This window comes from Lissotriton helveticus, chromosome 11 (assembly GCF_964261635.1).
Source record: "Lissotriton helveticus chromosome 11, aLisHel1.1, whole genome shotgun sequence".
NCBI lineage: Eukaryota > Metazoa > Chordata > Amphibia > Caudata > Salamandridae > Lissotriton > Lissotriton helveticus.
Window position 1 is genome coordinate 1,033,961,999 of NC_136072.1, and position 20,433 is coordinate 1,033,982,431.

A 20,433-nucleotide genomic window follows, 5' to 3' on the forward strand; every position below is an offset into this window, starting at 1 on the left:
GAAGGAGCAGCACCGGACCACCATCCAGTCTGCTATTAAGTCGTACCTGGAACTTAATAAAAAAGGGGGACACCTCCGAACTCATTTGCTGGGAAGCCCTAAAAAGCACTATTAGGGGGGTATGCATCAAGATTAGGTCAGCAATGAATAAAGACTATAATAAAGCACTAGAAACCTTTGAAAGTGAGATATCGATCTTAGAGAACAAGCATCAGACAGATCGGGACGTTACAACGCTGAATAAATTGGCTAACAAGAAGTATGAATATAACAAAATCATAAGTAAAAGAGCCGGGGTCTGGCTAGATAGGAGAAGAAGTTTTAAGTTGTGTGAATCAAACAAAGCAGGCAAGAGCTTGGCCGCGTACCTGAAATTTAAAGTACAGAAGAACACAATTAATTCCATCAAAGACAATACCGGGGCGGTTCACTCGGAACCAGACAAGATTGCTGAGGTATTCAAAGATTTTTATGAGACTTTGTATGCCAAAAATAAAGCGGTAGAAGAGGCTAGAATTCAAGATTATTTAAATGAATGCGATCTACCAACGCTCTCCCCTGAGGAACAATCGATCCTTAATGAGCCAATCGAGACCATTGAAATAGAGAAAGCAATTAAATCACTAAAGTGCGGGAAGCCCCCCGGCCCTGATGGGTTTTCAGCTGGATTCTATAAATCCTTCCCATCTCTTCTGGTACAACCTCTACATCATCTGTTCCAAGAAATCCATGACACCGGTGAACTAAAAGGTACACTCTCTGAAGCTATCATTGAGGTCCTCCCCAAAGATGGGAAAGACCCGACTCTCCCTAAAAATTATAGGCCCTTTTCCCTCATTAATCTCGACTGTAAAATCCTCGCCATGATACTGACCACTCGCCTTCAGCAAGTCCTCCCCAAACTAATTCACCACTCACAAGCAGGATTTTTTAAAAACAGGTTGTCCAGTGACAACACCAGAGTATTAGCACATGTACTGGAGAAGGCGAAACTCCTTAACACACCCACAGCGGCAATAACACTGGATGCCGAAAAGGCATTTGACAAAGTGAACTGGACTTTCCTGGAGGCTGTGCTAAATAAATTCAATTTGGGGAAAACCTTCACGAAACTAGCAATGTCCCTATATTTCTGCCCCTCTGCAAGGGTAAGAGCTGGGGGTTCGTTCTCCTCCTCTTTCCAATTCCAACAAGCTACAAGACAGGAGTGCCACCTCTCCCCTTCACTGTTTTTATTGGCAATCGAACCGTTCCTCCATCATATAAGAAATAACGACGCCATTGCTGGTATTCCCTTCAAGGGATGTACTATAAAACTTACCGCTTATGCCGATGATGTGCTGGTTGTATCGGAGAAGGCAGGAGAGGCCATACCTGCTCTTATGTCAACCATCGATGAGTTCTCGAGAGTTTCAGGATATAAATTGAATAAAGATTAAACAGAGTTCAAATTATTAAACAATATGGGCGGCAAAGACATAATTGGTGACTCCGGTCTAACTTGGCAGCCACACTGCTTCAAATACCTAGGACTAGACTTTGATAAGGATTTAATCTCCACGTTAAAAATCAACGAAAATCTGATTCTAAAAAAGATCTCCACATTGCTGGACGGATTGTCACCCAAGTATCTGGTGGGGGAGGGCGGAAACCCTCAAAATGATGGTGACACCGTTGATAACTACTTGGCGAGTATGTTACCCATGACATTCTCGGATGACTTCTTGAACAAAGTTGATAAACTGTTTGGTGCTTTCCTCTGGCAGGGAAGAAAGCCAGGATATCAATGAAAAAGCTACAACTAGCTAAAGATAAAGGTGGCCTGGGTCTCCCCAACTTTAGAAATTACCAGACAGCGTTCCTTTGCAAACAAGGGGCACAATGGCTTGCTGCGACCCCAACCTATACCCCATTATGGATAGACATTGAGAAATCTCTCATCGATAACTCACCACTACTGGCCCTGCTCACCATGGAACTCTCCCACTTAAACCACTCTAAATACATTATGATGAACACCAGACGCGCTCTCTTAAGACTTGACCAGGCCCACACATCCAACTTGAAAGTTAGAAAATCCACAATGATGGCCCTATGGCAGAACCCTTCCTTTAAACTGGAAGGCAAACCCCTCTACTGGGAATCTTGGTCCGTGAAAGGCATTAACCTGGTGAGCGACCTCTTTGAAGAGGCACAACCCCTACCGTTCGCCTCACTCCAAGCCTTGCATAACTTAACACCCCTAGACTTCTAGGACTTCCTGAAGCTGAAAGTCATTATCTCGACACGCCACCTCACACCTCAAACACCCTGGCTTCCCTACCCAAATACCACATCTCCTAGCTGCCGGTCACTTCGTCTCTAGAGTGTACAAGCTGCTCCTCCCTCTGCCTAGGAAGTCACATAGAAGAAATGAAGTCAAATGGGAAGCAGAACCCAACTCTACAGGCATTACGCTCGACTGGGACATAATTCACAGCACTGCCCTCTCTACTAAAGTATCCCCAATCCTCTCCCAGACTAAATACATGTTGCTAAATAGGACATTCTGGACACCGGATAGACTTTTTCAAACCCACTTGAGAGATAGTCTCACTTGCTGGAATTGCCACTCAGAGGTAGGCGATCTAGCCCATATGCTTTTTAACTGCCCCTCTCTAAAAACATACTGGGGAAACATCTTTGACTCCATTGACCATGTATTCAGGTTAAAACCTAAGAGGGAATTTATATTTTTCATACTGGGAGCTCTTGATCCGAACCTACCGAATGCACAAGATCGCCAGCTACTGGACTTGATGCTCACATTGGCATGTAAGGTGGTCCTGTGCAAATGGAAAAATGCATCAGAGGTATGTTTTAAAATCTGGCAGGACTGGTTATCCTTTCTGAGAGGAGCCGATAACCCGGCGCTGCATTCCTCCCCTTGGCGCTCCTCCAACAAGAAACTGTGGAATTCTCTTGATGCGTCTTCATTTAATTTTGATCCCCCGTGACTTACTACTGTATTCTTACAATGCGTTCTATGTTGGGGCATCTTATGTACCACGCCTTGATTCACTGTAAGTGTAGACAACCTGAATGTAGATCCACTCTATATGTGTCTCGACTTAACCCTATGGATCTCTCATACCTGACCTAACTGACGGCAGCTTATATTTGTATGTACTGTACATTTATTTATTTATTGTTCTGTGGTTTACTTATATTTTCTTGTTTAATTAGATGTAGCTCTGACTCCAAACAACATCAGATAACTGTATTTTAGCTTTATTTCGGTTTTTGTCTGATAGCACACATGATTCAATTTCTGTAATTGTTGATTCATTGTCTTTTCATTTATTTTCCTTCAATAAAAATGATTTGAAATAAAAAAAAAAAGAAATGGAAAGTAACGTAGTCAACCTTTTGTGGAATCTTACATATTTTAATTAAGTCAAGTCATGGAAAGGCTTTTGAAGGTCTTGAAAAAGCATGGCTTGTTTTGTAAGTTTTGTCATATAAAATAGCTTTTACCAGTAGGAAATGTTCCAATATTTTCCAATTGGAATTTCTCAAATAATTGATTTAATTTCGATTTGAAAACTGCATTTTAGTGATGCCAATCATGTGTCCAAACGGACCAGATCCATGCCGGGTTTTAGGTAGACTGCTGACTGTAGATTCATTGTATGAAAATGTTTCCAATTTTGGATGTATCTTGCTTGGCCCTTCTGATAGATACATCTGCCGTGTGGATTCCTCACCTTGTGAATATCCCCCTTGCGTCAGCAACGTTCGGAATTTTTCTTCGTAGCACGCCGGCGTGGACGACGTCATAGGAGCACGGCATCGCGCGCGACTCCGTCTGACGTCACCGACTCCTTATTAGGCCCACGTCGGCGTGATGACGTCAGTTCCCTTTTTTCCGCGTCTCCGACGCTAACGGTTTTCGGGATCTTCTCGATACTTAGTATCTGGCTATTATTTAATCTTTACTGTTTCTCCTTTGCGATTTGTTTCTTCATCGAGGATGTCGTCGAGGAAGACAGGATTTAAACAATGTGGGTCTTGTGCCCGCATGATGTCATTCACCGACCCACATAGCGATTGTTTGTGGTGTCTGGGTTCAGACCACGACGTCAAGAACTGTCGATCTTGTTTTAAGATGAACCCGAAGGCGCTTCGAGAGCGTGAAGCAAAACTACTTCTCGCGAAGGTAAAGGGAAGAGATGCTGGGAGATCTTCGAGGTCGACGTCGAGACGCTCGAGATCGAAACAAAAGTCTCGATCGAAGTCGAGGTCGGCGTCGAGGTCCAGAGCGGAGTCGAGATCCAAAGCGAGGTCGAGGTCCAGAGAGAGATCAAGATCGAGATCGAAGTCAACTTCGGGTCACGCTTCGAGCTCCTCGAAGAGAAAGCACAAGAGGAGGAAGCACAGCTCAAAGCATCATTCGGAGAAGGAATCTTCAGATTCGAAGAAAAAGTCTCACAAACACCATAAGGACTTCGTTTCTCCTTCTCCTGCTCAGTCCATCGGAGGTTCCCCGACTCCGGAACCGGATCCGGAATCTTTACATTCTTCGGAACATGAGGAAGAAGAAGAGGTAGTTCCTAAAACTCCGACTCCGATGGAGACTCCTGTGGACCAAGAGGGTCAAAATGAACCTGTGTCGGATCGACCTCCTTTAGAGCATCCGGTAGGTTCGTACCCTCCCTTTCCTGGTCCTGGTCAGGACCCCTTGCATTTTCTCAATGCGATGTTTGGGGTGTATTCCAGAGCGATGTACCCCACTGGAGCACCTGTTGGTCCCATGGGTCCATTATCATACAATTTGGGCATTCCTCAGTCGTACGCCCCAGCTCCATTTATGCCGGCGCCTCTTACACCTTGGCTCGGTACGGCACCACCGAGGTCTTCGACTCCGCATGCAGCTTCGCCGACTCCGGATCGACCTCGTAGTTTGGATCGAGGTTCCACACCTGTCCGTGAGTCTCGTCCTTCGGCTGCCCCGACTCCTCGCTCGACGTCGAATCCGGCTCCGTCTGAGTCGTTACCGAATCCGTCGACTTCGATTCGAATAGAGTGGTCGAGACGAAGGGCTCAGCGTCTTCTGGAAGAAAAGGGAGATGAAGATTCAGATGTGGAAGAGGGTGAACTTCTTGATCATGATGATGACTTTGAAGACCTACGTGATGCTAGTGGTCTGGAACTCTCTCCTGAGTGGGGTTTACCTTCAGCTTCTGATGCTCCTTCTAGGGACGTGGCACCCTATCACGTCGTTATTAGGAAGGCTGCAGATCTTCTCAACTTGAAACTGCCCACGGTTGAGTATAAGCCCAACATACTTACTGAAGTTTTACACTCTCCCTCTTCTATTGTTGAACCTACGTTACCGTTCACTGATGCCGTATCAGATCCAATAAAAGAGATCTGGAAGAGACCATTATCTGCTCCTGCGGTTTCAAGATCTGTTGCAAGGCGCTACAGGGTGGCTCCTGGTGACCCTGAGTTTCTTTCTTCGCACCCCTCTCCTGAAAGTCTTGTGGTGCAGGCGACATGTTCTAACAGGGCTGCAGGCTCTTTCCCTCAAGTGCCGGCGGACAAAGACTCTAAAAAGTTAGATCAGTCTGCAAAGAAGACTTTCTCTTCAGGGAGCATGGCTCTTAAATCCACTAATGCTACCTGTCTTTTAGGAAGATATGTCCATGCATTGATGGATTCTGTGAAGCAGTTATCATCTAAGCTTCCTGAGGAGGATAGAAAGAACTTTAATGAGGTGGTCTCAGACACTCAGGCTGCTGCACGCATGGTTATTCAGAGTGGCATGGACACGGTTGATTCTGTTGCCAGGATTATGGGCTCTTCTATTGCGACCAGGAGGGCCGCGTGGTTAAAATCCTCTGATTTCTCTGCGGATGTGCAATCTACGTTGCTGGACTTGCCTTTTGAAGGGACTGGCCTTTTTGGTAAAAAAGCGGATGTCGCCTTGGAAAGGTTTAAAGATAGCCGTGCTACTGCAAGATCCTTGGGTCTCCAGATGAGAGGGTCAACAACTAGAAAGTTTAGAGGCTTTGGTAGATCCTCTTTTCGTCCCTTCAGACAAGGCCAACAACAACAGCAGCAACAGCAGAACCCTCTGTATAAGTCCTATAGAGGTAGACAGAAGGGTCGTGGACGTGGGCGTCAAATCTCCTCTTCCTCCACTTCCTCCAATAATACCCAACCCCCACCCGCATCAGCAAAGCAGCCCTAGATCCACCATTCTGGATCATGTGGGGCCAGTAGGAGGTCGGCTTACTCATTTTCTACGAGATTGGGAATCGGTTACATCAGATCTTTGGGTTCTCAATCTCGTGGAAAATGGGTATGCACTTCCCTTTCAGGAGTTCCCTCCCAATTACCCTCCTTGCCAAGGTTATTGTTCGGAGGACCACCTGCTGCTCCTGCAGGAAGAAGTCCTGGCTCTGTTCCGAAAGGGTGCAATAGAGGTGGTTCCAGAGCAGGAGAGGGGTCAAGGATGCTACTCCCGGTATTTCTTGATACCCAAGAAGGATGGCAGGCTTCGGCCAATCCTGGATCTCAGGATTTTGAACCTCTTTCTCAAACAGGAGAAGTTCAAAATTCTCACCCTTGCTCAGGTTCTTCAAGCGCTGATGGAAGAAGACTGGATGGTGTCGATCGACTTGCAGGATGCGTATTTTCACATCCCCATTCTGAAGTCGCACAGAAAGTATCTCCGTTTTACGGTGGGATCGCAGCACTACCAATTTGCGGTCCTTCCGTTTGGGCTTACTACTGCGCCTCGAGTTTTCACCAAGGTGATGGCAGTGGTGGCTGCGCATCTCAGGAGATCGGGGATACCTGTGTTCCCCTATCTGGAAGACTGGCTGATCAAAGCGGAGTCGCCGGAGAAGGTGCTCCATCATCTGCAGGAGACAACTCAGTTGTTGCACAGGTTGGGTTTTTCGATCAATGTACCCAAGTCTCACCTGGTGCCCTCCCGGCGCAACCTGTTCATAGGTGCGGTACTGGACACTACTGTATGTCGTGCATTCCCTCCACCTCAAAGGATTCACGACAAACAGGAGATGATTCCTTTATTCTACAATGGAGCGGTTGTTCCAGTCCTGAAGGTCCTTCGTCTGCTCGGTCTGATGGCTTCTTGCATTCTGTTGGTCAGTCATGCACGCTGGCACATGAGGGCACTCCAGTGGTGCCTCCGCAGGCAGTGGTATCAACACAACGGAGATCTCAGGGAGTCAGTGAGGATCTCCAGAGAAGCGGCGGCGGATCTGTCTTGGTGGGGCGTGGAAGGCAATCTGTCTCAAGGAAAGCCTTTTCAACTGCCTCCATCAGTGGCCACAGTGATAACGGATGCATCCACTCTCGGGTGGGGTGCTCATCTGGGGGACCTGGGGTTCAAAGGGCTTTGGTCTCCAGAGGAAAGGTTGCTTCATATCAACCTTCTAGAATTGCGGGAGATACGTTTAGCGCTGAAGGCCTTCCTCCCTTCCCTTCGCGGTCAGTTGGTTCAGGTCCTGACGGACAACACGACGGCGATGTGGTACATCAACAAGCAGGGAGGAGTAGGGTCGCAGTGTCTCTGCAGAGAGGCTCTGCGTCTCTGGTCCTGGGTTCAGGACCACCAGATTTGTCTGATGGCAAATCATCTGGCCGGGGTTCTGAACGTTCGTGCAGACAGTCTCAGTCGGCAGTTCTCTGCCGACCACGAGTGGAGGCTTCACCCGGAGGTGGTTCACGACATCTTTCAGATATGGGGTGCTCCTCGGGTGGACCTGTTTGCCACTTGCGAGAATGCTCACTGGCCGTCATTCTGCAGTCTCCAGTATCCGTTGCAAGGAGCCTTGGGGGACGCGTTTCAGTTGAGTTGGGGAAATCAACTCCTTTACGCGTTTCCTCCCATACCCTTGATTCCTCGGGTTCTGAGGAAGATTCGCCAAGACCGGGCCCAAGTCATATTGATCGCCCCGGATTGGCCAAGAAGGGTGTGGTACACAGACCTTCTCCACCTCTCCTCTCACCCGCCGCTCCGTCTCCCTCACAGGGCAGACCTCCTCTCTCAGATGGAGGGGCAGGTTCTACACCCCCACCTCCAGACATTACACCTTCATGCCTGGAGATTGAACGGGGCAACTTGAGTTCTTTTTCTCTCCCTCACGATGTGGTGGATGTCATTCTTTCTGCCAGGCGTGACACCACTAAGTCCATTTATTCCTATAGGTGGTCTAAATTTGTTTCTTGGTGCAGGGAGAAGGATGTTGACCCTTTGAAGGCTCATTTACAATTTGCTCTTTCTCTGGCGCAGCAAGGTTTTGCTGTGGCCACGGTCAAGGGGTATCTTTCGGCCTTATCGGCATTTCTCTGTTTGCCGGATCAGCCCTCTCTTTTTAAATCTCCGGTGGTTTTAAGGTTTTTGAGGGGTCTAACAAATCTGTTCCCTCCTACTCCTTTTGTTGTTCCTCATTGGGATTTGAATCTTGTGCTGACCTTCTTAATGGGTTCTCCCTTTGAACCCTTGCACAAGTGTCCATTGAGGTTTCTTTCTTTTAAAACGATCTTCCTCGTTGCAATCACCTCGGCAAGGAGGGTAAGTGAGCTTCAGGCTCTTAGTTCCAAGGCCCCATTCCTGACCATTCATGCTGAAAGGATGGTTCTCAGGACCAGGGCTGCTTTTCTGCATAAGGTGGTTACTCCCTTCCATCTTGGACAGTCCATTACCCTTCCTACCTTCTATCCTCCCCCTCACCCTTCTAAGGAGGAAGAGAGACTGCACCGTCTGGACCCTAAGAGGGCGGTGTCTTTCTATCTGGACAGGACTAAGGACTTCCGGGTGGACGACCAGCTGTTTGTTGGTTTTGCTGGCTGCAGGAAGGGCAGAGCGGTGCACAAGCGCACACTTTCCAGGTGGATAATCCTGTGCATCAAGATCTGCTACTCCCTTGCGGGTAAGGACCCTCCTGAGGGTATTAGAGCACATTCAACTAGAGCAAAGTCTGCAACATCTGCTTTGTCTAGAGGTGTACCTGTTGAGGACATTTGCAGAGCCGCGACTTGGGCCTCCCTCCACACTTTCGCGAAGCACTACTGCTTGGATACCGAGGTGAGGAGGGACGGCCACTTCGCGCGCTCTGTTCTCCAAGATTTCCTGGTATAGCAGAGTGGTCACCCTCCTCCGGGAGTGGGGACTGCTGTGGGACTCTATTCACAAGGTGAGGAATCCACACGGCAGATGTATCTATCAGAAGAACAAGTTACTTACCTTCGGTAACGCTTTTTCTGGTAGATACTAGATCTGCCTGTGGATTCCTCACATGCCCACCCGCCTCCCCGTTGTCCACTCTGCTATACCTGGTTTTATTGTTTGTATATATTTAGGGTTTTGATACCTTTGCTATGCACTGTGTGCTATGATGGTTTGTATGTACTGTGTACATTGTATATATGCATATTTGCTGTCGTTGGTCCGTCCGTGTGCCTCGAAGGCATGGAAAAAAGGGCGGAACTGACGTCATCACGCCGACGTGGGCCTAATAAGGAGTCGTGACGTCAGACGAAGTCGCGCGCGATGCCGTGCTCCTATGACGTTGTCCACGGCGGCGTGCTACGAAGAAAAATTCCGAACGTTGCTGATGCAAGGGGGATATTCACAAGGTGAGGAATCCACAGGCAGATATAGTATCTACCAGAAAAAGCGTTACCGAAGGTAAGTAACTTGTTCTTCTGGACCAACACAAACCTTGAACGACCTTCATAAATTTGTATCTGTACATTTAGAGTTTCAACTTTTTACATTTTGATATTTTGCTCTGCCTTCAGTTACAACCAAGCTCCACACCTGAGATCGTGGACCAGCTGCTGAACAAAAATCGGGAAGGCGAAAAACCAAGAGATGCACTTAAAGAGAAAGTTGGAGACGCCTGTAGTAACGAATATGTAAATGAAAGCAGCAGCAATGCCAACACAAGCAGTAGTAGCAGCAGCAGCAAGCCAAGTAGTCCCAGTACTTCCCCGTCAGTTAGTAATGGTTCTGAGCAAAAGAGAGTGCCAGAAGTTACATCCCAAGGTGTACAGACATCAGGACCGGGTATCAAACAAGACAAAGATGAAAAGGATGAGCAGAAAGAAAATTCCTCAGAGTGAGTAAACTACTACTTAGTGTGTAAACTACTTCTAATATGAAAAGCCGCCATCATGTTTTCTTCAACACCATTATTGGCACAGTTTAGGTTCTATTTGTGGTAGTATTACAGTTTTCAGCAACCATGGTGCTTTTGTGGATCAGTACTCTTCATATGTACTTGCCTTTACTAATGAAACATTGAAATCTTTTGAAGAGCTGTAAGGAAGCTGTTTAACATTTTACAACACCACTCTCTTCATTCATTTTTTAGGTCTCGCCCAGGCGATTACAGCGCGAAGCTATGCTTTTCAGGACACAGGAGATGGGCATGCGCAGCATGCCGGAATCGGATCAAGTCGCGCGTGTGAACACGCGCTCCGATTCCGGCATGCGGTTCACAATCACAATGATCAGGACGCGCGCACACACACACAGACAGACACAAACACACGCGCGCACACACAGACACACGCGCACACACACACACAAGCGCACACATCCCCCCACTCACCGGGCTCTTTCCGCGTGTCCCTCTCTCCCTCGGCAGCGGCTCAGTCTCGGCAGCAGGCGGGGCTGCACCCCTATCTCTAAAACACAAGCCATTCCTAACGTGCTCATCTAGCCTGCCTGGACTTTGTAGTCCTTCCTCTATACTGTTGACTTTATCTTGAAAGTAGGTTTGTGGCATATACCGAGAGCCAGCCGGCCTCTACCACGTTGTTGGACCAGGCCTCGTGGCGTGGTTCCCCCCGTTCCTCAGCACCCCGTTAGCCTAGCCCTGCACCCCGAAACCCCTGGTCGTCCCGTTCCCTGTCCTCCCCGCGCCCTACACGACACTACCAACGGACGACCGTCCCCGCATTCTCTTCCCGGTACCGGGCGCCCAGAACCTGCCTCACCCCACAGGGCCACCGGCCGCCATTACCCTTCCCGAGGTCCCTGACTCCATAGCCCTTGCCTGACCCCGGTCCCAGCGAAACTTAGGCTGCAGATGCGCCATGCCCGGCTGGGGGGTAGAGGTCCTCCTGAGTGAGATAAGACCAAGGAGTTTCGATTGCACCTCCGGCCTCCCCTGGGAGACTGGTTTCGATCGCACCTCTGGCGTCCCCGAGAGCTGGCTCCAGACCCTGCTGGGCATCTGGGAATCCCCGGACGCATCTTCACAAGGATCAAAGGGCCAGCCGACGTAACACTCCGACGACCAGCCCCGAGGCATGAGTTCTCCGCCTGCGAGGGTCCGGACATCAAAGGGCCACTGCGCTATATCAAGGGCCGCCCAAGAACTAGCGGGCAGTTGTATCCTGGACAAAAGAGCCCTGCTGATCTGATCCCGGCTCAACCATTGTGGAGAAGACCGAACTTTGGAACTTATCGAGCCCTGCTGACGTCGCGGCTCATCCTCGTGAAGAAGGAACTGCAACCTTAGAGCCCTGCTGACCTCGTCGAGGCTCACCCTTGCAACTAGAAGGACATTCGTGGAACACCCTGAGCCCTGCTGACGTGGTGGCGGCTCCTCAAGAACCAACAGACACTCTGTTCACTCCGGATCGAGCCCTGCTGACCTCGTCGCGGCTCGAGGAGTACTCTGGTCCGGCTGGACCATCGACGCTACCAACCCGACCGGTTCGAGAAGAAGTGAGTGGAGCAGCCAGTACGACCTCCATCTTCCATATCCCCCGGCTCGAGGATTGAGAGCTGTGCGCAGGGTACGCTTTGTACTGGCCTAATACTGAGACTGTCCCGCTTCCCTACTCCTTACCACTGAGACTTTACGATCCCTCGATCGCTTGTAAATACGTGTCCATTTTGCCTAAAACTCTACTGTGTGATAAAGAACTTGCTTACTGAAATCCACTGTGTGGTGTCCGTTCCTAAGTGTGCTGTGAGCTCAGTGTGTACGATCTTAGACACGAAGTCCTCCCCGGCGAGGACCTCACGTTAGGACACGGCAGTATTCCTGGGAGAGGTGGGTCACGGAGTGGCCGGGAGAACATATCCTGCCTCTCTGGGGTCGCCCCTTCCAACATTGGTGGCAAGCGACGGGATAAGAGTCTACGTCTAGAGATCGTAAAGTAAAACGACTGACACACTACCTGAACGAAGACACAAGAACAACAGAAGAAAAGAGCAATCATGAGCTGGCCGAGAAAAAGTTGGCCGTCGAACAATTACGGTTACAAGGGGAACTAGAAAAAAAGAAGCTCCAGAGGGAGCATGAGGGAAAGAAACTCCAGCTCGAGCATGAGCGCAGCCTAAAGGAAATTGAACTGAAAGCAAGAAGTGAAGAGACCCGACCCCCGGGGAGCCGAGAAACCCCTTTCCCGGTGGAGGCCAAAGTACACATCCCCAAGGATGTAGTAAAAGAGTACTACAAGGGAGACGACATCCAGTAATGGTTCAAAGTGTACGAGATCGCCATGACCTCCCACCGGGTGCCCGAAAAGGATTGGGGGGCCGGATTGTGGGGGCGCTTCCTCAGTGAGGGAAGAGACACCATGCTGGACCTGCCCTCCGCCGTCCTGAATTCTTACCAACACATGAAGGACGCTCGGCTATCCCGATACGGGCTCACTCCGGAGATGTATCGGCAGCGGTTCCTAACCTGCAAGAAGCTCCCCGGCACCACATGGGTAGAATACGGGAATTTCTACAGCCGGGCCTTGGAAGGGTGGATCAAGGGCAGCAAGGTGACCACCTTTGAAGGACTATTCGATCTCATTGCCTATGAACACCTATCCACAAACTGCTTTGTGGAACTGAGACAGCACCTTCTGGACAGCAAATTGACAGACCCACGGAAGCTGGCTGTCTAGGCCGATCGTTGGGTGAACACCCGAGTCCCTAGAGGGCCCGTGGGGAACTATGGCCGAAACGAACAAGGGTCTTTACGCCAGAGAGGAGGGGGAGGTCAAGGTAGGCAGCGAGGGTCCCAGTCCGGGCCCCAGCGTAGCCCCCCCCCCAAACCAGTCCTGAAGCTCTTCTCCCGTGACTAGAGCAGGGCCCCCCTCAGGCAGACAGGGACCCCGAGCCAGCATAGCCTGCTTCAAATGTCAGCAACCAGGGCATTATGCCAGTGATCCCCAATGCCCCCTGAAAAAGAAACCTGCTGCTGCGAGTCCCCCCGCGCGCCAGATAGCCACAGTAGCTCTAGAAGAGGAAGAGATAGAGGACACAGAGGGGTGGGAACCAGCAGCCATGTCATTAGTGTCCCTTGGGGATAGGGAAATGGTCCCAGGAGCCCCCCTGCCCGACAACACTGAGAAGTACCGACAACAGGTGACCGTCAACGGGCACCCATACGGGCCCTCCGAGACACAGGGGCCAGCATCATCACAGTGCGATGTCACCTAGTCACAGAAGACCAAATTATACCCCACGCCTCCTGCCGGGTGATCTCAGCTGACAATTCCGTCCGCACCTGCTGAATAGCTCCGGTCCCGTTTGAGTGGGGGGCGTCTCTGGTGACTCACGGGTAGCGGTTCGCACCGACATGCCCGTGGACTGTCTACTGGTCAACGATCTGGAGAGCTCCCCGTGGAAGCAGGTGGAGCGAAGGACTCACCTAGAGATGGTGGACCTGCCCGAATGGGCCTGCGTGAGCACCCGAGCCATGACCGCCAGGATGTCCACCCCCGGGGGGGTGGAACCAGAGACCCCTAGCCCGGTCTTTGACGACCTGGAGGGCAGCGAGCGACCCGAAGTCCTCGAACTACCCCCCGGTGAAGAAATTGACCCCGACGCAGGTCCCCTAGGCCCTTCCGTCGAACAGACCCCGAACTTGGACGACCTCCCTGAGTTACCCCAGTGGCGCCAGGAAGGAGGACCTTCCCGTGAGGGATTCTGCCTGGAGCAGACCTCCTGTCCTTCTCTAGTTGGACCGCGGCAGCAGGCCGCCGCCCAGGCTGCCAGTGACCAGTTCGGCTCCCACTTTGTCTATTGGGAAAATGGCCTCTTGTATAGTGAACAGAAGTCCACCGAACTAGGGTCAGCCCGGCTACTGGTGGTACCCCTACGTTCCCGCGTCTTCCTCCTGAACCTGGCCCATGATGTGCCCCTGGCGGGACACCTGGGACAAGACAAAACCTATCACCGTCTGGTCACTCATTTTTATTGGCCCCGTATGCGCGCCGATGTGGAGACCCACTGCAAGTCCTACCTCACGTGCCAGGCCAGCGGGAAGAGTGGAGGGAAGCGCAAGGCTCCTCTCCAACCCTTCCCCATTGTCAGTACCCCCTTTGAATGGGTGGGAATAGACATCGTGGGGGCCCTGGACCCCCGGACCTCCTTAGGCCACCGGTTCATCCTCGTCCTGGTGGATCATGCCACCAGGTACCCCGAGGCTATTCCCCTCCGAACGGTGACGGCCCCCGTAGTGGGGCGGGCCCTCATGGGGATCTTCTCCCAGGTGGGATTCCCGCGAGAAGTGGTGAGCGACCGAGGAACAAACTTTATCTCCAAATACATGAAGTCCCTGTGGCAACAGTGAGGGGTGACGTACAAGTTCACCACCCCATACCACCCCCAAGGTAACGGCCTGGTTGAGCGATTCAACCGTACCCTCAAGGGAATGATCACGGGTCTCGAGGTGCCCCTGAGGCGCAAGTGGGACATCCTCCTACCCTGCCTCCTGTTCGCCTACCGGGAAGTCCCCCAGAAATCCTTGCGGTTCAGCCCATTCGAGCTGCTCTACGGGCACCCCGTCCGGGGACCCCTCAGCCTGGTCAAGGAGGGTTGGGAGGCGGCACCCCAGTATCCACCCCCAGATGTGTTTCGATACATTCTGACCCTCCGGAACGTTTCGATACATTCTGACCCTCCGGAACCAGACTCGGAGGTTCCGGGAGCTTGCCGAGGCAAACCTCGAGGCAAGCCAAGAAGTAATGAAACGTTGGCATGACCAGAATGCCACTCTGGTCGAGTTTCAGCCCGGCCAGCAGGTTTGGGTGATGGCCCCGGTGGAACCTTGTGCCCTTCAGGACAAGTGGACCGGGCCCTTCAAAGTGGTGGAACGCAAGCGCCAAGTCACCTATCTCATAGATGTGCAGTCCCCCAGGAACCCCTTGAGGGTCCTCCATGTGAACCGCCTCAAACCCCACTTCGTGCGGTCCGAGTTGGGTTTGCTCCTCGCCACCGACGACGGAGCGGAAGAGTACACGGAGCCTCTCCCCATTCTACTGTGTGCGAAGGAAAAAGATGGCTCCGTAGAGGGGGTGAGTCTCTCCTCCTCCCTCACCCCCGAGCAACGCGAGGACTGTCGCCAGTTACTGGGACAGTTCTCTGACCTTTTCTCTCTCTTGTCCCCGGCGTCACCGGATGGTGCGTCCACGATGTGGACACCAGGGACAGCCCGCCGGTACGACACAGAGCCTACCGCGTCCCTGACCGAGTACGGGCCTGCATCAAGGCCGAAATCTCCAAGATGCTAGCCCTGGGAGTGGTCGAGGCCTCTGACAGTCCATGGGCCATCCCTGTGGTCCTGGTTCCGAAGGCGGCCGCCCCCGGCGCTGTTCCCGAGCTGAGGTTCTGTGTGGACTATCGCGGGCTCAACACAGTCACCAGAACCGACGCACACCCCATTCCCCGAGCAGATGAGCTCATTGACCGCCTAGGGTCTGCTCACTATCTCAGCACCTTCGACTTGACCTGCGGGTACTGGCAAATCGCACTCACGGAGGGGGCCAGGGAGAGATCCGCTTTCTCCACCCCGGATGGCCACTACCACTTCCGGGTGATGCCCTTCGAAATGAAAAATGCCCCCGCCACCTTCCAGAGGCTGGTTAACCAGGTACTGGCTGGGTTGGAGGGATTCAGCGCCGCATATCTAGATGATATTGCGGTATTCAGCTCCCTCTGGACCGAACACCTACAACACCTCTGGGAAGTGTTGATGGCCCTGCGTCGAGCGTGCCTCGCCATCAAAGCCAGTAAATGTCAGATCGGACAAGGGTCAGCGGTCTACCTGGGGCACCAGGTCGGGAGCGGCCTAGTGGCCCCCTCCAACCCAAGATCGATGCAATCGTTGCCTGGGAGGCCCCCACGACCCAGACGGAGGTGAGGGCTTTCCTGGGGCTCACGGGGTACTACCGAAGATTCATAAAGGGGTATGGCAGCATCGTAGTCCCCCTCACAGAATTGACCTCCAAAAAGCAGCCGAAGAGAGTTAGCTGGACCCCCGCCTGCCAGAAGGCGTTTGAAGCATTGAAAGTCGCCATGTGTACTGCCCCAGTACTGCAAGCCCCCGACTACTCCCGAGAGTTCGTGGTCCAAACGGACGCGTCTGAGCATGGCATCAGAGAGGTCCTGTCTCAGATGAATGAAAAGGGCCTAGAACAGCATTAGCCGGAGGTTACTCCCTCGAGAGCAAAGGTGGAGCACCATCGAGCGGGAGGCCTTCGCGGTTATTTTGGCCCTGAAGAAGTTGAGGCCCTACCTGTTCGGTACTCACTTCCGGGTCCAAACCGACCATCGGCCCCTCCGGTGGCTAATGCAAATGAGAGTAGAGAACCCCAAACTGCTACCCTGGTCCATCTCCCTCCAGGGGATGGATTTCACTGTTGAGCACCGTCCTGGTGCTGACCACGCCAACGCGGACGGCCTGTCCCGGTTCTTCCGCCTCAGTGAAGAGAACCCCCAAGGGGATGGGTAGTTGTCTCTGCCTTTCAGCTGGGGGGGACGCGTGTTGGACCTGGCATCATGGCGTGGTTCCCCCGTTCCTCAGCACCCCGTTAGCCTAGCCCTGCACCCCGAACCCCCTGGTTGTCCCGTTCCCTGTCCGCCCCGCGCCCTACACGACCCTACCAACCCGCATTCTCTTCCCGGTACCGGGCGCCCAGAACCTACCTCACCCCACAGGGCCACCGGCCGCCATTACCCTTCCCGAGGTCCCTGACTCCATAGCCCTTGCCTGACCCCGGTCCCAGCGAAACTTAGGCTGCAGACGCGCCATGCCCGGCTGGGGGGTAGAGGGCTTCCTGAGTGAGATAAGACCAAGGAGTTTCGATTGCACCTTCGGCCTCCCCTGGGAGACTGGTTTCTCTCACACCTCTGGCCTTCCCCTGTGGGCTGGTTTCGATCGCACCTCTGGCCTCCCCAAGAGCTGGCTCCAGACCCTGCTGGGCGTCTGGGAATCCCCGGACACATCTTCACAAGGATCAAAGGGCCAGCCGACGGAACACTCAGACGACCAGCCCCGAGGCATGAGATCTCCGCCTGCGAGGGTCCGGACATCAAAGGGCCACTGCGCTATATGAAGGGCAGCCCAAGAACTAGCGGGCAGTTGTATCCTGGACAAGAGAGCCCTGCTGATCTGATCGCGGCTCAACCATTGTAGAGAAGACCGAACTTTGGAACTTATCGAGCCCTGCTGACGTTGTCGCGGCTCAGCCTCGTGAAGAAGAAACTGGAACCTCAGAGCCCCGCTGCCCTCGTCGCGGCTCACCCTTGCAACTAGAAGGACATTCGTGGAACACCCTGAGCCCTGCTGACGTGGTCGCGGCTCCTCAAGAACTAACAGACACTCTGTTCACTCCGGATCGAGCCCTGCTGACCTCATCGCGGCTCGAGGAGTACTCTGGTCCGGCTGGACCATCGACGCTACCAACCCGACCTGGTTCGAGAAGAAGTGAGTGGAGCAGCCAGTACGACCTCCATCTTCCGTATCCCCCGGCTCGAGGATTGAGAGCTGTGCGCAGGGTACGCCTCGTATTGGCCTAATACTGAGACTACCGCTTCCTTACTCCTTACCACTGAGACTTTACGATCCCTCGATCGCTTGTAAATACGTGTCCATTTTGCCTCAAACTCTACTGTGTGATAAAGAACTTGCTTACTGAAATCCACGGTGTGGTGTCCGTTCATAAGTGTGGTGTGAGCTCAGTGTGTACGATCCTTGACACGAAGTCCTCCCCGGCGAGGACCTCACGTTAGGACTCTGCAGTATTCCTGGGAGAGGTAGGTCACGGAGTGGTCGGGAGAACATATCCTGCCCCTCTGGGGTCACCCCTTCCAACACACGTCATGAGTTCGTCAGCCACTTTCACCTTCACTTTATTGTAGGTCCGGGCGCTGTAACTCAATACGCCAACTGGCACGGCTAACTGCCGCTTGCCTGCCTAAGCCTCAAACGTATTGGTACCCTCTCAACAGGCGAGGTTCTGAATGTGACGTAACATGGAAGCCCCAACTCCACACCTACTGTTCTGCAGGACGGGTGCTCCTCCCACGCTCACGTGCAGTAGCTGCTGTCGCGTCTCAGAGACATCCAGGCAGATCTTAGGCCACACCTTCGGAGTCACGGCGCCCCGCCCTGGGAAGTGAACGAAGATGAGTGCCCGACTGTTCGTGCAAAGCGCCTGCTTCCAGGTGCTGAGGTGAGCTTGTATGACGTCACGGCTGTCCGTAGTGATGTCATTTGTTGCCCTGGCCACAGAGTTTTTCTAATGCGCATTTTGTGCATTCTTGTAGGACGGCTGAAGGTGAAGCCTGGCGGTCCTGTAAAATCCCAGGTAAAGCTCCCAGTCACCTGTCTTCTGCTTCACTTGTTTAATTTGTAGTCTGTTTACAAAGCCCCTCGCTGAAGGCACCCTATACAATAAGATTATGTCTTAGGTGAGAATTTTTCGGATGAGGTGGGGCTAAATAGTAGCATATTGTATGTCAATTTTCCGACAGCGTTTCGTTTCCTATATAGCTGGGTGTGTGAGCTAAATTTTGTGGTTGAAACAATTGCTGCTCTTCGGCAGGAAAATAATTCCCATCTGTTCTTTTTCCTGCTCATTGCTACTTTGTAACTGGTGACCCTGCTTGTGTTTTTTGGGGGAGATAGTGAAGTAAAGTGTATTTGTTGCACCCTTGCCTCCAAACTTGCTAAGGTATTTTTTTTATTTTTTTATGTTCGGTGTTTTTTTTTTTGCTAAGGAGGATACTCGTTTTCAGTTTCTTTTTCCCTTGTGATCTTTTGTTGTGATAAGTTGCTGTATACCTTTTCACTGTGGCTTCTCTAAGATGAAATAAGTCAGATGTACGTGCATGGAAGTGCCCAATGTTAAAAAAATATATATATTTAATCCTACCATTACTATGGGGACAAATTTGTTGTTTTTGAGAGCCTCAACAGAGAGGCAGAAAGACTCTCCGACTTTGGTATGGTGTTATGCTATGCTTTTAAAGACTTTTCAAACAGTGTAGTAGTTTGCTTAAGCACCCAGCGTTGCTATGAGCTTGAAGTTCATTTTTTTAGTGCATTTCCATAAATTTGCATCATAATTTCTCATTGAGCTATTTTACATTATTAGGATTGAACCTAACAACTTATGCACCCTCACACACACTGCACCCTCACACACTGCACCCTCACACACACTGCACCCTCACACACACTGCACCCTCACACACACTGCACCCTCACACACACCATGCCCTCACACACACCGCGCCCTCACACACCACGCCCTCACACACCTTGCCCTCACACACCTTGCCCTCACACACTGCCCCCTCACACACTGCCCCCTCACACACTGCCCCCTCACACACTGCCCCCTCACACACTGCCCCCTCACACACTGCCCCCTCACACACTGCCCCCTCAAACACTGCCCCCTCACACACTGCCCCCTCACACACTGCCCCCTCACACACTGCCCCCTCACACACTGCCCCCTCACACACTGCCCCCTCACACACTGCCCCCTCACACACTGCCCCCTCACACACTGCCCCCTCACACACTGCCCCCTCACACACTGCCCCCTCACACACACACTGCCCCCTCACACACACACTGCCCCCTCACACACACACTGCCCCCTCACACACTGCCCCCTCACACACTGCCCCCTCACACACTGCCCCCTCACACACTGCCCCCTCACACACTGCCCCCTCACACACTGCCCCCTCACACACTGCCCCCTCACACACTGCCCCCTCACACACTGCCCCCTCACACACACTGCACCCCCTCACACACACTGCACCCTCACACACACACTGCACCCTCACACACACACTGCACCCTCACACACACACTGCACCCTCACACACACACACACTGCACCCTCACACACTGCACCCTCACACACTGCACCCTCACACACACACACACTGCACCCTCACACACTGCACCCTCACACACTGCACCCTCACACACTGCACCCTCACACACTTCACCCTCACACACTGCACCCTCACACACTTCACCCTCACACACTTCACCCTCACACACTTCACCCTCACACACTTCACCCTCACACACTTCACCCTCACACACTTCACCCTCACACACTTCACCCTCACACACCGCACCCTCA

At 52.2% G+C, this 20,433-nt stretch overlaps 1 protein-coding gene across 19 annotated transcripts in view; it reads left to right on the top strand.

Moving 5' to 3' along the window:
• ATXN2 (ataxin 2) overlaps positions 1–20,433 on the top strand; it is a 1,876,777-nt gene that overhangs the window by 925,222 nt on the left and 931,122 nt on the right. For all 19 annotated transcript variants that reach the window (XM_078667457.1, XM_078667461.1, XM_078667458.1 and 16 more), the window contains one exon: positions 9,820–10,139. In XM_078667457.1, the coding sequence (XP_078523583.1) occupies positions 9,820–10,139 (320 nt within the window). The remainder of the gene's footprint in view (positions 1–9,819; positions 10,140–20,433) is intronic.